The 14,769-nt window shown below is 41.0% G+C and overlaps 2 protein-coding genes across 2 annotated transcripts; one reads left to right on the top strand and one right to left on the bottom strand.

Annotated features, from left to right (window-relative positions):
• Positions 1-2,387: 2,387 nt before the first annotated feature.
• Positions 2,388-10,927, bottom strand: LOC127650663 (tissue factor pathway inhibitor 2-like). Its single transcript, XM_052136243.1, has 5 exons — positions 10,773-10,927; positions 10,403-10,573; positions 4,497-4,676; positions 3,296-3,472; positions 2,388-3,183 (listed from the first exon to the last, which is right to left on the bottom strand). The coding sequence occupies exons 1-5, from the start codon at positions 10,846-10,848 to the stop codon at positions 3,095-3,097; spliced, it is 693 nt and encodes a 230-aa protein (XP_051992203.1). The 5' UTR covers positions 10,849-10,927; the 3' UTR covers positions 2,388-3,094.
• A 2,103-nt stretch (positions 10,928-13,030) lies between these two features.
• Positions 13,031-14,182, top strand: gngt1 (guanine nucleotide binding protein (G protein), gamma transducing activity polypeptide 1). The gene is made up of 3 exons (XM_052136244.1): positions 13,031-13,094; positions 13,197-13,295; positions 13,571-14,182. Exons 2-3 carry the CDS (start codon positions 13,200-13,202, stop codon positions 13,694-13,696), a joined length of 222 nt encoding a protein of 73 aa, XP_051992204.1. The 5' UTR covers positions 13,031-13,094; positions 13,197-13,199; the 3' UTR covers positions 13,697-14,182.
• The last annotated feature ends 587 nt before the right edge of the window (positions 14,183-14,769 follow it).

Here is a 14,769-nt window from a genome sequence, read left to right as displayed (position 1 = left end):
GAGAGACAGGCCATGTTGTGTACCAAATCAACATTCCCCTTCGCTCCAAAAACATCTAATTTCAGATGGGAAAATTCAAGTCATATTGTCAATGGTGTGAAGTAGTGGTAGTATCCGATTTGAGTTCCTCTGACAGCTTAGTTCAATGCTGAAATTGTTTTACAGCATATCACACTACAATGTGGGCACTGATAAGTTTATTAAATATATCTTGTCTTTGAAATACAGGGACATATAATGTAAGTGTGAAATCACCCCTTTAACATAAAGTGTCTTTGATGAAAATATTAGATGGTGGACATGCTTTGATGCAATTTTAAGTATTTTGAAATATCTAAGTATTTTATATTTTACACATTTTTGGTGGGTTATGGCTCACAAAGTGAAATATCAAACATTGTATACTTTTTTCAATTTTATTTGTGTCTATAACCGTTTTTCAGTATTTAGTTAAATATATACTCTACACCGGCTTAAAGGGATAGTTCACCCAATGATGAAACTTCTCTCATCATTTACTCACTCTCATGCCATCCCAGATGTGTAAGACTTTCTTTCATCAGCAGAACACAAATTATGGTTTTTAGAAGAATATTTCAGCTCTGTAGGGCCATACAATGCAAGTGATTGGGTGCCAACATTTTGATGCTCCAAAAAGCACATGAAGGCATTTAATGTAATCAAAGTAATCCATATGACTACAGTGTTGCAGTCCCTATTTTCTGAAGCAATATGAAAGGTGTGTGTGAGAAATGGACCAATGTTTACATCAGTTTTTGCTTGAAATTCTTCTCCCTTCCCAGTAGGGGGCGATATGCGTTAAGAATTTGAATCACCAAAAAAAGAAGAATGTGAAAGTGATCAGTTTCACACCCAAACCAATCATTTTGCTTCTCAAGTAACCACTAGAGTCATATGAATTTCTTTTATGATTACATATGCTTCCAAATTTTGGCACCCATTCACTTGCTTCTGTACGGATCTACAAGGCTGAGAAATGCTTCTAAAATCTTCATTTGTGTTCAGCATATGAAAGATAGTCATGCACATCTGGGCTGGCATGTGGGTGAGTAAATTATGAGAAAGTTTTCATTTTGGGAGAACTAAACCTTTAAGTACATTGAAACTTAAACATACTTGTTACAAATGGGGTGTTCTGCAATATTAAACTTTTCTAACAAACATTTTTGCTGAAAACTGTCCCTTTCAATTTAAACATGTCTTTGCAGAGAAATGAAAGTTCTGATTTACATAATGCACACCTTGATGATTGACTGATTTATGCATTTATTTCATGGGGGTACCCTGTCATCTCTCAGGAATCATACATAAAAGAGCATTTTATTATGCTGCAAATTTAGTTGTGCCAGCGTGCAACCTTCCAAACCTGCTGAGAACCAACAAAGCTCTTTTTAGTTTAAAACTATTAACCTATGCAGACTTCTGCACAGGAGATGCAGCCTCTGCAAAAGAAAATTTTAGGATTGTAATCTAAGTCCCTATAAGACTGACACTAAAGCAAGAGGCTAACTGAGTGTCTGAGATTTTTTAAATTGTTATTGGAGAAGAAACTGAAGTCCAATTATTACCGGTAGATTCTCTTTAAAGAGAGATCTCCATCCTCAAGGGATGATGTTGCCTATTGAGTTGTACCTCTATCAGTTAGATATTTAGATAGTTTTCACCCCACTATTTGGTAACTGCAATGTCTTATTAGGGCTGGACAATACTTTCTAAAATGCAATTTCAAAATGGCAAATTATTCTGAGAACATACACACGCACACACACACAAAACAAGCAATATCATGCCAACCATGACATACAAGTAAGAAAATATGGTTCTGCACAAATGTTTTGAAGGAGGAAAAGGCCCAAAACTTTGCTTGGCAATTTCAATAATGCTAAATTCTTTGCATTAAGGGTCATATATGGAGAAATTCATACCAAATACATTTCTTAGAGAGTTATAATGACTGATCATTAAACATTACGAATACATAACTCCACCTTTTGGCTGTTTTACCTATTCTAAATCTGGGGCTATTGTTGAGTTACAGTACAGAAGTGGAACTTACACTTATTTGTGGAACATTAAGCTTCCAATTATATTCATAATATGTCATTTTTGGTTGATTGATCTTTACTTGAACTTATATTTTCCATTTGACAGATGCCTCAGATGCCACACTACAGCATTACACCAGGGGGTGCTATATGAACTTCCAAGCCAAGGTCGAGATGGTAATAACTTTGCATTAATTCAACTTTTCTGCTTGGCTCTTTCACAAAAGATGGCATTTCACAACAATAGTATTATATAAGTATAAAGGACATGCTTATCTATATATGCATTTATAATTGAATATGACGATGGTGTCATTGCATTTTGGCAACCATAGAATGAATGCACAGATGGCGATGTTAGTTACTATTGATGTGTCTTTGATGGTGTGTTTGCTTGTACAAGATCAAATTGTAAATAGAGATATCATTCTGACTCAAGATGAAAAAAAAGAAAAACATGAATTGGAAGTGATCCTTAATAAAACAAAAAGAATAGAAATTGATTGATGCAAACTAAAACTCTTCCAAATACTTGTTTATTCTAGCTTATTCAAAGGTGCATTTATGTAGATCAAGTTATGTTCATTAATATGAACTGTGTTCAAACTAACTGTTTTTAAAAATATAGTTTTTTATTAAATGAAAAAATTTCATCCTGATAAAACGTGCATTTTTTCCTTCTTGTCCTTGTCATGTTAAGAGTAAAACATGTAATGTCAGTAACTTAAAAAAAACAGTGTAAGAAAAAATTATCTATTTTAATAAAGCAAAAAAAAAATAAAAAATGCACGTGCAAGATCCATCAAAATATGAAACAAATTGTTATCCATTTAAGAAAATGTAATATCATGTGTACACATAGTGATATAACATATGCAACAACAAAAAATCAAATACTGCATTATAATGGAAACAGATTCCTATTTTGTTGAGAGGAGACATTCATAGACTTTAACTTCTACAGTATACTGTAAAATTAGTGCAAGCATCTTTGTGAAAAAGGCGGCACGTGAATTCATGAACAAGTATTAGGCCCATTGCGCCATTCGTGGCTGAGCCATTGTACGCTTGTACTGTTTAGAAACGCTTCTCATTGGCTTTTCCCAATGTTTACCTCCTGAAAAAAACAAAACTCATTGTTAGACATTCAAGGTAATATTGTTCCATTGTCTTGATGAAAATCATTCTGTCGCATTAATTTCAAACCGAACCAAAGCAATCAAACATACCAGTGTTATTGCAGACAGACATGCAGACTTGTTTTGACGGAAAGTTATTGCTGCCTCCTCCACATCCCGTGTACATGAACTCCTGGCATGTTTGTGTAGCAGAGTTGTAGTAATACCTTGGTGTTGAACCTGAGCACTTCCCTGGGTCCAAAAAGTCTTGGCAAATGATAGGGACCTCTGAAAAACAAGACCACAAATACGTTATCTTATCACACATAAAGGAGTTATTTTAGATCAGGGCCATAGCAAAGAATTCAGGGCCCCCTGACTCTGGGCCTTTTACCCATTAAAAAATACAGTTTTGGATTTGTTGTGGCCCCCCCTGGACCTTTGGGCCCCTAGAATCATTACCATCTTTCACCTCACTAGCTACGGCCCTATCTTAGATACATCTCATTTGTTTTGGGTGGAGTCAGGTCCATTACGAAGCAAGGCAAGAGACTGGAAAACGTTTGGAGAAGATGGCCATTAAACAAGTTCGTTGTGCTGAAGATTTGAAAAGATGAACATAAAACTGCCTTTATGTGTTCCGATGAAGACAATTAGTGGCTGAACAAGAACACAGATCCCTTAATGTGCTCTGTTCTATGTCCCACTCATCCATTTCATTACAGTGTAATTCAATAAAAATTTTCTCATCAAATCATTGTCAAGGTTCAAAGCTGCATTGCTAGAAGGCTCTTTAAAAACCATTTCCCACTGTCACGCCTTCAAATAAATCTCCATCCATCGTCAACCGCTTATCCTGTGTACAGGGTCGCGGGGGGCTGGAGCCTATCCCAGCTAACATTGGGCGAAAGGCGGGGGGCACCCTGGACAGGTCGCCAGTCCATTGCAGGGCCACACATAGACAGACATACACTCACACTCACCTCCACATCCACACCTAGGGCAATTATTTTGGAGACACCAATTAACCTAGCCTGCATGTCTTTTGGATGGTGGGAGGAAGCCAGAGTACCCGGAGAGAACCCACACAGACACAGGGAGAACATGCAAACTCCACACAGAAAGGCCAGGGCAACCAGGGTTTGAACCCACGACCTTCTTGCTGTGAGGCGACAGTGCTAACCGCTGCACCACCGTGCCGCCCTTCAAATAAATCTATTTTTAAATAATTTCATCTGCTTTTTTTAATATTTGATCTACTATGCAAATGCTTAGATAAAAACTTCTTAAAAAGCTGTCTCTTTGTACTTACTGTTTTTAGGACTGCAAAATTGCATACATCTCTGATTGTTTTCAAAGTTGTTTGCATTGCCCTGGCAACCACCATAGATGAATTGTTCACACCGCATGGAGGTCATATTGAAGTAGTAGTTCTTAAATGAGGCACGACAGGGCCCCACATCCTTCTGAAAACGACAATTTTTGGGAATTTCTGTAGTGTGTGAAAAAAAAAAACTTTAGTTAATGTGATTGTATATTACGTCATTTGATTGATTGCATTTCACATAATTTGGACAAACCGCTATAGCAGTACACTGCTATAATGTGCTTTGTGTAGTAGCATCTAAATGAACTGGTTTGATTCAAGTCAAAATATATTATTTAACATGTCTAAGTCAACCTGGTTACATTAGGTTTTACCAACAAATCTAAAGAAAAAAAAAAACGCTTTTAATGTTTTTAAAGTTTAGGTCAGGTATGCAATAGCACCTTATATGTATTGTTTATAGAGCATTTAAGTATATTGTTTGTTTTTGAGCAACCTGCTATTGTTACTGTCACGGTATTTAATCCTATGTCTCTTCCTTGTCTCGTGCCTTGTTCTTAGTGTGTGTTGTGTGGGTGCGTGAATGTGTGGGCGTGTTGTTTGTACCATGATTAGCGCTCTGCCGCAATCACTCCTCTCACCAGCTGTTACTCATTCCCATTCCCTTTAAATTCTCACCACTCTCTCATCTCCTTGTCAGATCGTTGTTTGTGATGTCGGTGTTGTTCGCTCTTCAGAGTTCCAGTCCAGTTCTCTCGTTGTCCCTGTTTCGGTGTCCTGTTTGCTGTTACCGGATTCGCCGTGTCTGTTCAACACTTCTCTTCACTCTTCTCACCACGATCATCTGACCATTGGAGACTCTACGCCACTAGACCATCACCCCGGACTTTTCCCCTATCTTCTCAATTTGACTGTCAATAAACTAATTGTCAACTTGCAACTTGCTTCCTAGCTTCATTACGTCACAGAACGATCTGACCACAAGATGGAAGCAGCGAGTAACAATTCAGACAGCCTAGAAGAATTACGTGATGAACAGCAGACTTCGTATGGAGAACCAGGAGAAGAATCTCAATGACACGGCTCGGCTGTCCAGGCTCTAGTGGCGCAGGTGTCCGGACTCACCCAGCAAATTCAACTTCTGCGAGCTCCCACTGCGCCACCCGCACCGCTGATTCCTCAACCACCACCAGCGCCCCCCTCCCAGTCGGAGCCCGCCTACCGGTTCCAGAGCTATATTCAGGTGAACCTAATTTTTGCCGAGCTTTTCTAACACGATGCTCAATGCATTTTTCTTTACAACCCAGAACATTCTGTGATGAAAGAACCAAGGTAAGCTTTTGTCCTGGCGCTACTTTCTGGGAGAGCGGCCCTTTGGGGAACGGCGGTGTGGGAGAATCAAGATGAATGCTGCACCTCTTTTCAAGCACTCTCCGCGGAGATGAAGCGAGTTTTCGACCGTGCTGTCTCCGGTAGAGAGGCAGCCAGAGTGCTGGCCGACTTGCGTCAGGGGAGAGATCTGTATCAGACTTTTCTATCGAGTTCGGACGCTAGCGGCGGAGAGCCAATGGAGCGAGGAGCGCAGTGGGACATGTTCCTGCATGGGCTGGCTGATCGCGTCCAAAAGGAGATATCGCCATGGATCTCCCCACCAAGCTAAGCGATTTGATCGCCTTGGCTTAGAGTGGGCGCAAGGTTATCCAGAATGGAACAGCGAGTACAAACCAACAGCCCCTTGAGAGGATTAGGCGGTCAATGTTCTGGGCGGGGGCAGCGTTCAGCCCGTCTGTGATCCGAGCCCATGCAGGTGGGTGAGCCCGGCTTTCCGGGAGGAGAAGGAAAGGCGGAGATCCCAGGGACTGTGTTTGTACTGTGGTGGTGCTGGACATTTTGCCTACAACTGTCCTTTAAAAGGATCCGCCCGATAGCAAGTATGAGGCTACTATCGGGTGGGATCTCCGCCGAGAAGACCTCATCCACATCTACCCTCCTTCGGTAAGTCTTCAATGGTCTAATCACCGTCCACGACTGTCGAGCACTTCTGGATTCTGGGGCGAAGGAAATTTCATGGACTACACTTTTGCACTCAACCACCAAGTCCCCTCAAGTCTCTCACTCACCGGATGGCTGTTCCGCCCTCAATGGCCAGAAACTTCCCACCATTTCCTAGCCACTGAAGACATCACTCTCGTCACGTCAGGCAATCACACCGAGACCATCTCCTTCTACATACTGGACACTCCTCTTGCCCCCATCGTCCTTGGTCATCCCTGGCTCACCCATCACAACCCTAAAGTGGACTGGCAGTCTAAGTCTGTGTCAGCGTGGAGCACTCAATGTCATAAGTCTTGTCTTGTTTCTGCCTGTTAGGTCTGTTTTTGTCCCTGTTTTTCAGGAAGAGGCGGTGGATTTATCTAGCGTGCCCGTGGAGTACCTGGACCTGAAGGAGGTGTTCAGTAAGTCTCGGTGACTTCTCTCCCTCCACATCGTCCCTATGACTGTGCCATAGAGTTATTGCCAGGTACATCTCCGCCTAAGGGCAAGTTATATTCACTCTCGATTCAGAGAGGAGGCTATGGAGAAATATATTTCTGATTCTCTAGCTAATGGATTCATCCGCCCTTCCTCTTCTCCAGCGGTAGGGATTCTTTTTGTGGGGAAGAAGGATGGATCTCTGCGACCTTGCATTGATTACGGGGGCTGAACAACATCACGGTAAAGAATACTTATCCTCTACGTTGATGTCTTCAGCTTTTGAGAGGTTGCAGGGAGCATCCATCTTCCGCGAAATTGGATTTACGTAATGCTTATCATTTGGTCCGCATCAGGGAGGGGATGAATGGAAAACCGCTTTTAACACCCCCAGGAGTCACTTTGAATACTTGGTCATGCCGTTCGAACTGTCCAACTCCCCAGCGGTCTTCCAGGCACTTTCGTCAATGGCGTGCTGCGAGACATGGTTGATCAGTTCATATATGTTTACCTGGATGACATATTGATTTTTCTTCTTCTCTCCAGGAACATGTGCAGCACGTCCGGCTAGTGCTTCAGAGATTGCTAGAGAATGGGCTTTTTGTCAAAGCGGAGAAATAAGCTTTTCATGCACAGTCTGTTCCTTTCTTAGGGTACATCGTGTCGGTTGAGGGAATCGCATGGATCCTGAGAAGATCAAGGCTGTGGTAGATTGGCCAAGTCCAGAGTCTCGTAAGGCCCTACTGAGATTCCTGGGGTTAGCCAATTTCTACCGGCGTTTCATTCGCAATTTCAGTCAACTAGCCACACCTCTGACCGCCCTGACCTCCCCAGAACAACGTTCAGGTGGTCAGAGCGCAGCTGAGCTGCGTTTGCCAAACTGAAAGGTTGCTTTGTTTCAGCCCCATCCTGATAACCCCTGATCCATCCGCGTCAGTTAGGTGGTGGAGGTCGATGCATCAGAGGTGGGGGTAGGCGCAGTGCTATCCCAGCGTTCTCCTTCAGGCGACAAGATACACCCTTGCGGCGTTTTTTCTCATCAGCTTGTCCTCGGCGAGCGTAATTATGACATTGGTAACAGAGAGTTGTTGGCAGTCAAGTTAGCTTTGGAGGAATGAGCCACTGGTTGGAGGGTTCGGGGTACCTTTTATCGTCTGGACCGATCACAAGAATTTGGAATATATTACGCACAGCTAAAAGATTAAACTCCAGGCAGGCTCGGTGGGCTCTTTTTTCGGTCGTTTTGATTTTACTCTCTCGTACCGCCGGGTTCCAAGAACATCAAACCCGATTCTTTATCACGTATTTTTGATCACTCCGAGCGCCCGTCTACTCCGAGTGCATTTTACCAGAGACTCTATTCATCTCTACACTCACATGGGAGATCGAATCGAAGGTCAAAGGCGGCCTTAGAAGAGTGCGCCCGGCTCGGTGCCCACCGAACCGTTTGTTTGTGCCGGAGGGTTCACGGTCCAGCGTTATTCAGTGGGGACATTGTTCTAATGTGGCTTGTCATCCAGGAGTTAATCGAACTAAGTTTTTAGTCAAGCAAGCGATTCTGGTGGCCTTTGATGGTTACGTGGCGTTCACAGTTTTGTTTTGGCTTGCTCAGTCTGCGCCACTGGTAAGAGTTCAATCGACCCCCAGGCGGGTTACTTCAACCGCTGCGGTGCCATCGAGACCCTGGTCCCATATAAGCTCTAGATTTTATCACCGCCCTCCCACCCTCACAGGGACACACGGTAGTTTTAACCGTGGTGGACCGGTTCTCGAGCGGCCCACTTCATTCCCTTGCCCAAATTACCCTCTGCCAAGGAGACAGCGGTGATTGTCATTGACCCGTCTTTCGGCTACATGGCCTCCCGACAGATGTGGTCTCTGACAGAAGGACCCCAATTTGTGTCCAAATTTTGGCGAGAATTTTGTAAATTACTGGGGCGACTGTTAGTCTGTCCTCAGGGTTTCATCCCCAGAGCAATGGTCAATCTGAGCGAGCCAACCAGGATCTGGAAGAGCGTTACGATGTTTGGTATCCAGAATCCTTCCTCATGGAGTCAGCAACTGTCTTTTGTTGAGTGCGCCCACAACCGTTACCAGTATCATCCACGGGCCTATCTCCGTTTGAGTGTAGTGTAGGTTACCAGCCACCTATTTTTCCTAGTCTGGAATCCGAGTCGCGGTCCCTCGCTCACGCCTTAGTCCAGAGGTGTCACCGCACTTGGACTAGGGCCGGGAGACTCTACTCCAAGTGGGGTCACGCACCAAGGCCAAAGCTGATCGCCACCGGTCTAGGCCTCCCGTATCGTCGTTGGTCAAAAGTGTGGCTTTCTACTAAGAACATTCCTCTACGTTCCGTATCTAATAAACTTGCACCTAAATTTATTGGCCCGTTAAGCTGTCACCAAGATCGTTAGTCGGTGGCAGTCCGCCTCAACCTTCCTCCAGCGTACAGGAGAATTCACCCGTATTTCATGTATCCAAAATAAAACCGTCTTTTATTCCGCATTAACCCGCCGGTTCGGTTCCCCCGCCGCGACTTCGTAGGCGGGGAACCTACTATTCGGTCAACCGTATTCTGGACTCAAGGCGGAGGGGCGCGGATTTCAGTACCTGGTGGACTGGGAAGGTTCACGGTCCGGAGGAGAGGTTGGGTACCGGCCAGAGACATTCTGGATCACTCCCTTATCGATGACTACAATCGGCAGGTAAGGGAGCCTGGGAGCGCCAGGAGGCGTTCCTAGGGAAGAGGTACTGTCACGGTATTTAATCCTATGTCTCTTCCTTGTCTCAGTGCCTTGTTCTTAGTGTGTGTTGTGTGGGTGCGTGAATGTGTGGGCGTGTTGTTTGTACCATGATTAGCGCTCTGCCGCAATCACTCCTCTCACCAGCTGTTACTCATTCCCATTCCCTTTAAATTCTCACCACTCTCTCATCTCCTTGTCAGATGGTTGTTTGTGATGTCGGTGTTGTTAAGCTCTTCAGAGTTCCAGTCCAGTTCTCTCGTTGTCCCTGTTTAGGTGTCCTGTTTGCTGTTACCGGATTCAGCCGTGTCTGTTCAACACTTCTCTTCACTCTTCTCACCACGATCATCTGACCATTGGAGACTCTCGCCACTAGACCATCACCCGGACTTTTCCCCTATCTTCTCAATTTGACTGTCAATAAACTAATTGTCAACTTGCAACTTGCTTCCTAGCTTCATTACGTCACAGTTACTTTAAGGAGCTATTTCTACCATAACCTAAGACTGAAAAATAGTTTTTGTTATATCCTAATGTATTCAGGTTGATTCAGTGATGTTCAATGTCTTTGATCTTAATCAAACAAGTTATGTTTCCAAATGAAGCACATTTTATTTTTATTATTATTATTTTCTTCCAATTTTTTCAGTATAGAGAGCATATTTAAAATGAACCTACTTGGAATCCTGTAGCATGTTTTCCTGCATTCCACCATGGATTTAAACCTGTTTAAATTCCCTCCACACCCGCTATAACTGAACTCTTCACACTCTTGGGTGATTGTATTGTAGTAATAACGCTTGATGTCATCATCGCACGGTCCTTCATCAACTTGCAACAGGCAAACCTCTGCGGGGAATAAATCACGTATTACATAAATTGAGAGAATCTCAAGCCAACAACCCCAGTTAGAAGCCATTTCATATAGGTTTTATTTTCAATTGCAACTTTTAAGTGTAAAGTAGAAAGTAAAGAGAACGCCCTGCATGGAGTATTAACAGTTTTTGGAAAGAGCTACTTAAAGGAGCTTGTACAATGTTATGTTTACCTTTGGGTTGTAGCCCGACGGCACTCTGCAGAACAGTAATAATAAAGAAAACACTTCCAGTCGAATAGCTCGTCATGGTAAACTTTGAAATCCCAGCACGCGTGAAGCCCGATGTGTAACTCTTAATTTCTCACAATCGTTGCCCTTATAAATGGAGATTTGTTTTTTTTTTTTGGCGGGGTGGAATTGGAAGGGCGGGCTGTGTTTAGTAAGTTCCATGAGAATTGCGCACAGTTCTACAGCAAATTGTGTCTATTCTCAAAGTTGGAAATAATTTATGAAATCATATTTCATGACATTATAATATATCAGACTAAGTTAGTTTGTTCATAATAAGACTATTTAATACAAAAAAAAAGCCTAATAATAATATTATCATCAGAAAATGTATGAAGTACTAATTCAGATTTCTCTTTTTTCAAGTTTTCCAAGAAACACATTAGCAATGCAGTAGCTATTGTGTGTAAGAAGGAAGCACTTATTTATTTATTTATTTATTTATTGTCCTTTTTGGGTACTTTTTCTCCCCAATTTGGAATCTAGGTCCTCGTGGTGGTGCGGTTCCGCACTTCAATCCGGGTGGCGGGGGATAAATCTCAGTTGCCTCCACTTCCAAGACAGTCAATTCGCACATCTTAACACGTGGCTCGCTGTGCATGACACCGTGGAGACTCGCAGCATGTGTAGGGTCAAACTACTCTCCAACCACGAACCACACCCATTGAAGCGAACTACTCACCGGAGGTTACCCATGGACTCTACCCTCAGCCCCATTGGTGAGAGCCTGGCTAGACACTGACTCATTCGTGACTCAGGGTATATCAGCATCGAGGCATGTACTGTTACTATTCTACCTCAAGCTACAAGGTAAAATCTTAGAATACTGTGACCTACTAAACCAAGTCAAGTGTTTCTGGTATAGTTACATCATCTCAACTTTGTCCTGGAATGAGGAAACACGTTTCATTAAGTTCTTATTGATTTAGTGGGCAAGAAGACAAGAGGATGTTTTCATATTGAGACTGCACATTATATCTAGTTGTTGGTTCTAAAAACATTTTTTTTTTTTTTTTTTAATAAAACCAATTTGTGCACCAACACAAAAATTTACTATGTATGCATTGACCACCTCCACTGACCACTAACGTTGTATGACAAAGTCTCTCACAGGATTCCTCTTTTTTAATTTTTTACAGTACTTATTTATTTTGCAGCGCATTTCTTCTGATTAATATTCTAAATAGGGATTGACACAAATCCACAGCACCTGTGGAAATACTGTTGAAAATTAAGGAAGTACACCTATGACATTTGTTGAGAGAATGCATTTGTCACATCATGGGTGATAATTCATTATCTAATGTGACAGGTTAGGGGTAAACATAGATTAGCATGCTTATCACAGTAGGCTTTAATACGTTCTGTGTCCCCTTGACCCATATTGCCACCCCAGCGGCTATAAGTAAAAATAATCTGATATCAATTTAATTTAAAAAAATGTTTTGGTCCTTGCCACAGTCGAACTGGCTTGCTCATTTGGGACATACATACCAACATTTGTCTTTGTTGACAATTCAAATTTAAAGGCATGTCTTAGACTTTAAAAGAAACCTTAACACATATTTTTTATATATAAAAATATATATAAGTATATATACATTTCTAGTGTCCCCATAATTTAAATAGTTTAAAAACATATTAAACGATATTTTATTGAAAATGTAAAAATGCAGAAAGTTTTCTGTGAGGGTTAGGTTTAGGGGTTGTGTTATGTTTAGGGGATAGAATCTATAGTTTGTACAGTATTAAAAAATCATTATGTCTATGGAAAGTCCTCATAACGATAGGTATACCAACATATATATATGTGTGTGTGTGTGTGTGTGTGTGTGTGTGTGTGTGTGTGTGTGTGTGTGTGTGTGTGTGTGTGTGTGTGTGTTTTATTACAATGAAATTGCTCAATGGGGACTTTAAGACATTACAGACATTACCACATGATTTTCTGTAAAGCTGCTTTGAAACAATTTGTATTGTGAAATATACTATACAAATAAAAAAAGACTTGACTTTACTTCAATTTCTTTGCAATAAAAGTAATTTGCTATCTAAATATTTATTTACTCTTTTGAATGTATTTTATTCATTGAGAACAGCTGACCACAATCCACTTGTCAAACTGAACATGAAGAAGACTATGCTCTTGTTTTAATGAGATTAAGAGATTACATTGTTTATACAGATTACTTTATAAACCGGATTGAGGAAGAAGAGCAGAATCTCTGACCATTTTCATGTGTGGAGGAGACCTCACCATAAGCGGCAGTAAGTCTTGTCATCAGCAATATACTGTATAATTTAATCTCACAAGCATAAATAACTAACCGCATGTGATGTTGAATGATTGCTTGAATTGTTTTTGTACAGAAAATGCCAGTCATAAATGTAGATGAACTGACAGACCTGGATAAAGCTCAAATGGAAGTAGCCCAGCTCAAAGTTGAGGTGAAGCTTGAAAGGGCGAAGGTAAGCTTGAGGATTGATCGCAAACACATCAACTCATGGCCATTTCACATGAAAATCTACCATACCAAAGCTGGATTTATTGAGTAATTCATGCTGTAGCTTGTCTAAAACAAGTTTTGTTTATGCTCTCCCTCCCCTTTTTCAGATATACATTTTTATTCCATTTATTATTCAGCAATTTCTTGATTCTCTTTTAAATTTTATCTAAGTAAAAATAAATGAATTAATACAAAGTTTCCTAATGCTTCAATCACTTTAAAAAAAAATTCCATCAGGTGTCCAAATGCTGTGAAGAGATTACGGAGTACATTCAGGGAGGTGCAGATGAGGATCCTTTGGTCAAAGGCATCCCAGAGGAGAAGAACCCATTCAAGGAGAAAGGTGGATGTGTCATTTGCTAATGTGGACAGAGGATCCCCAAAGTTTTACAGTTTGGTGTTCTTTGCTGCCCATGGACACCTGCTAAAACGTAATCATAGATGGATATCTTCACTGCAGCCTGACAAAGGAGACAATCAATCACAAACATGGATAGATGTTCAAAAAACTCTAAATGGCTTTTTTTGACCTTGTACATGAGTCCCCCGGATCTGGACCCTCTTACATATTGTTGTGAATTCCTATTTAAATGGTGTTGTAATAAATCAGACGATCATTGTGCACTGATCATCAGATCCTTGCTTTATTAACTAGTCATAATGCATGTATTACTTGGGCAGCCAGCCCAAGAGTTACATCTGTGTGACAATAGCCTACTGAAGAGAAATGAAATGTCTGAGCTTATAACGAATGTGATAAATCAATGCTTAACTAGTGGAATATTATTAGCTATTCAATAAAACATGGCGATGGGCCACTACAGTTTCTGACTGAGAATTTTTGCAACTCTCAGAGCCACAATAATTCAGTCTGGTTTACAGTCATTTTAGTGCAAAATGTTATATTAATTATAAAAGTTTGTGTTGAGTTATAAGTGTTCATGAAATGAGTTCATATAGTTGTAATAGGTCTTTGTTCATCTTCTAACATCAGCAAAAATGAAGCATCATTCAAACGCAATAATTTTCAGCTACTCCATTGTAAAACATGTATTCACATTCAGTCAAGTTAATCCATGAGTGAAAGTGTCAAATAACAAGGCAGTTACTGAGATTAAGTAATTGAGTAATATTCAGCTGGTTGTGATGTTAAAATGGCCGCCCCCATGAGGGGAACCTCTCCTTGTAGAATGAAACAGCTTTTATAAGGTTACTGATATGACTAGTGTCTTTATCTAATATTAGTGCTCATGATATTTATACGTTACAAAATTACATTTCATTTCATGAGTAGTAAAGCTTTTTTAATGAGAAACAAAATGCTAAGTGAGCCATTAAACAATGTAAGAACATTTCTGAACATTTATATAATTCTGTTTTTACAAGCATTTATCAGTTTTACTTTTGAAACAATAACTGTTGAAACTATGAATGTA

Source organism: Xyrauchen texanus, chromosome 10 (assembly GCF_025860055.1).
Source record: "Xyrauchen texanus isolate HMW12.3.18 chromosome 10, RBS_HiC_50CHRs, whole genome shotgun sequence".
NCBI lineage: Eukaryota > Metazoa > Chordata > Actinopteri > Cypriniformes > Catostomidae > Xyrauchen > Xyrauchen texanus.
The sequence above is the reverse complement of the archived record's forward strand: the minus strand, read 5'-3'. Positions and strand labels throughout refer to the sequence as shown.

Coding starts and splice junctions, on each gene's coding strand:
- LOC127650663 (XM_052136243.1), bottom strand. CDS start 10,848: ATGACGAGCTATTCGACTGGAAGTGTTTTCTTTATTATTACTGTTCTG. Junction 3,473..4,496: donor ATTTTGCAGTCCTAAAAACA/GTAAGTACAAAG, acceptor CTTGTTTTTCAG/AGGTCCCTATCATTTGCCAA. Junction 3,184..3,295: donor GTCTGTCTGCAATAACACTG/GTATGTTTGATT, acceptor TGTTTTTTTCAG/GAGGTAAACATTGGGAAAAG.
- gngt1 (XM_052136244.1), top strand. CDS start 13,200: ATGCCAGTCATAAATGTAGATGAACTGACAGACCTGGATAAAGCTCAA. Junction 13,296..13,570: donor TGAAGCTTGAAAGGGCGAAG/GTAAGCTTGAGG, acceptor AAATTCCATCAG/GTGTCCAAATGCTGTGAAGA.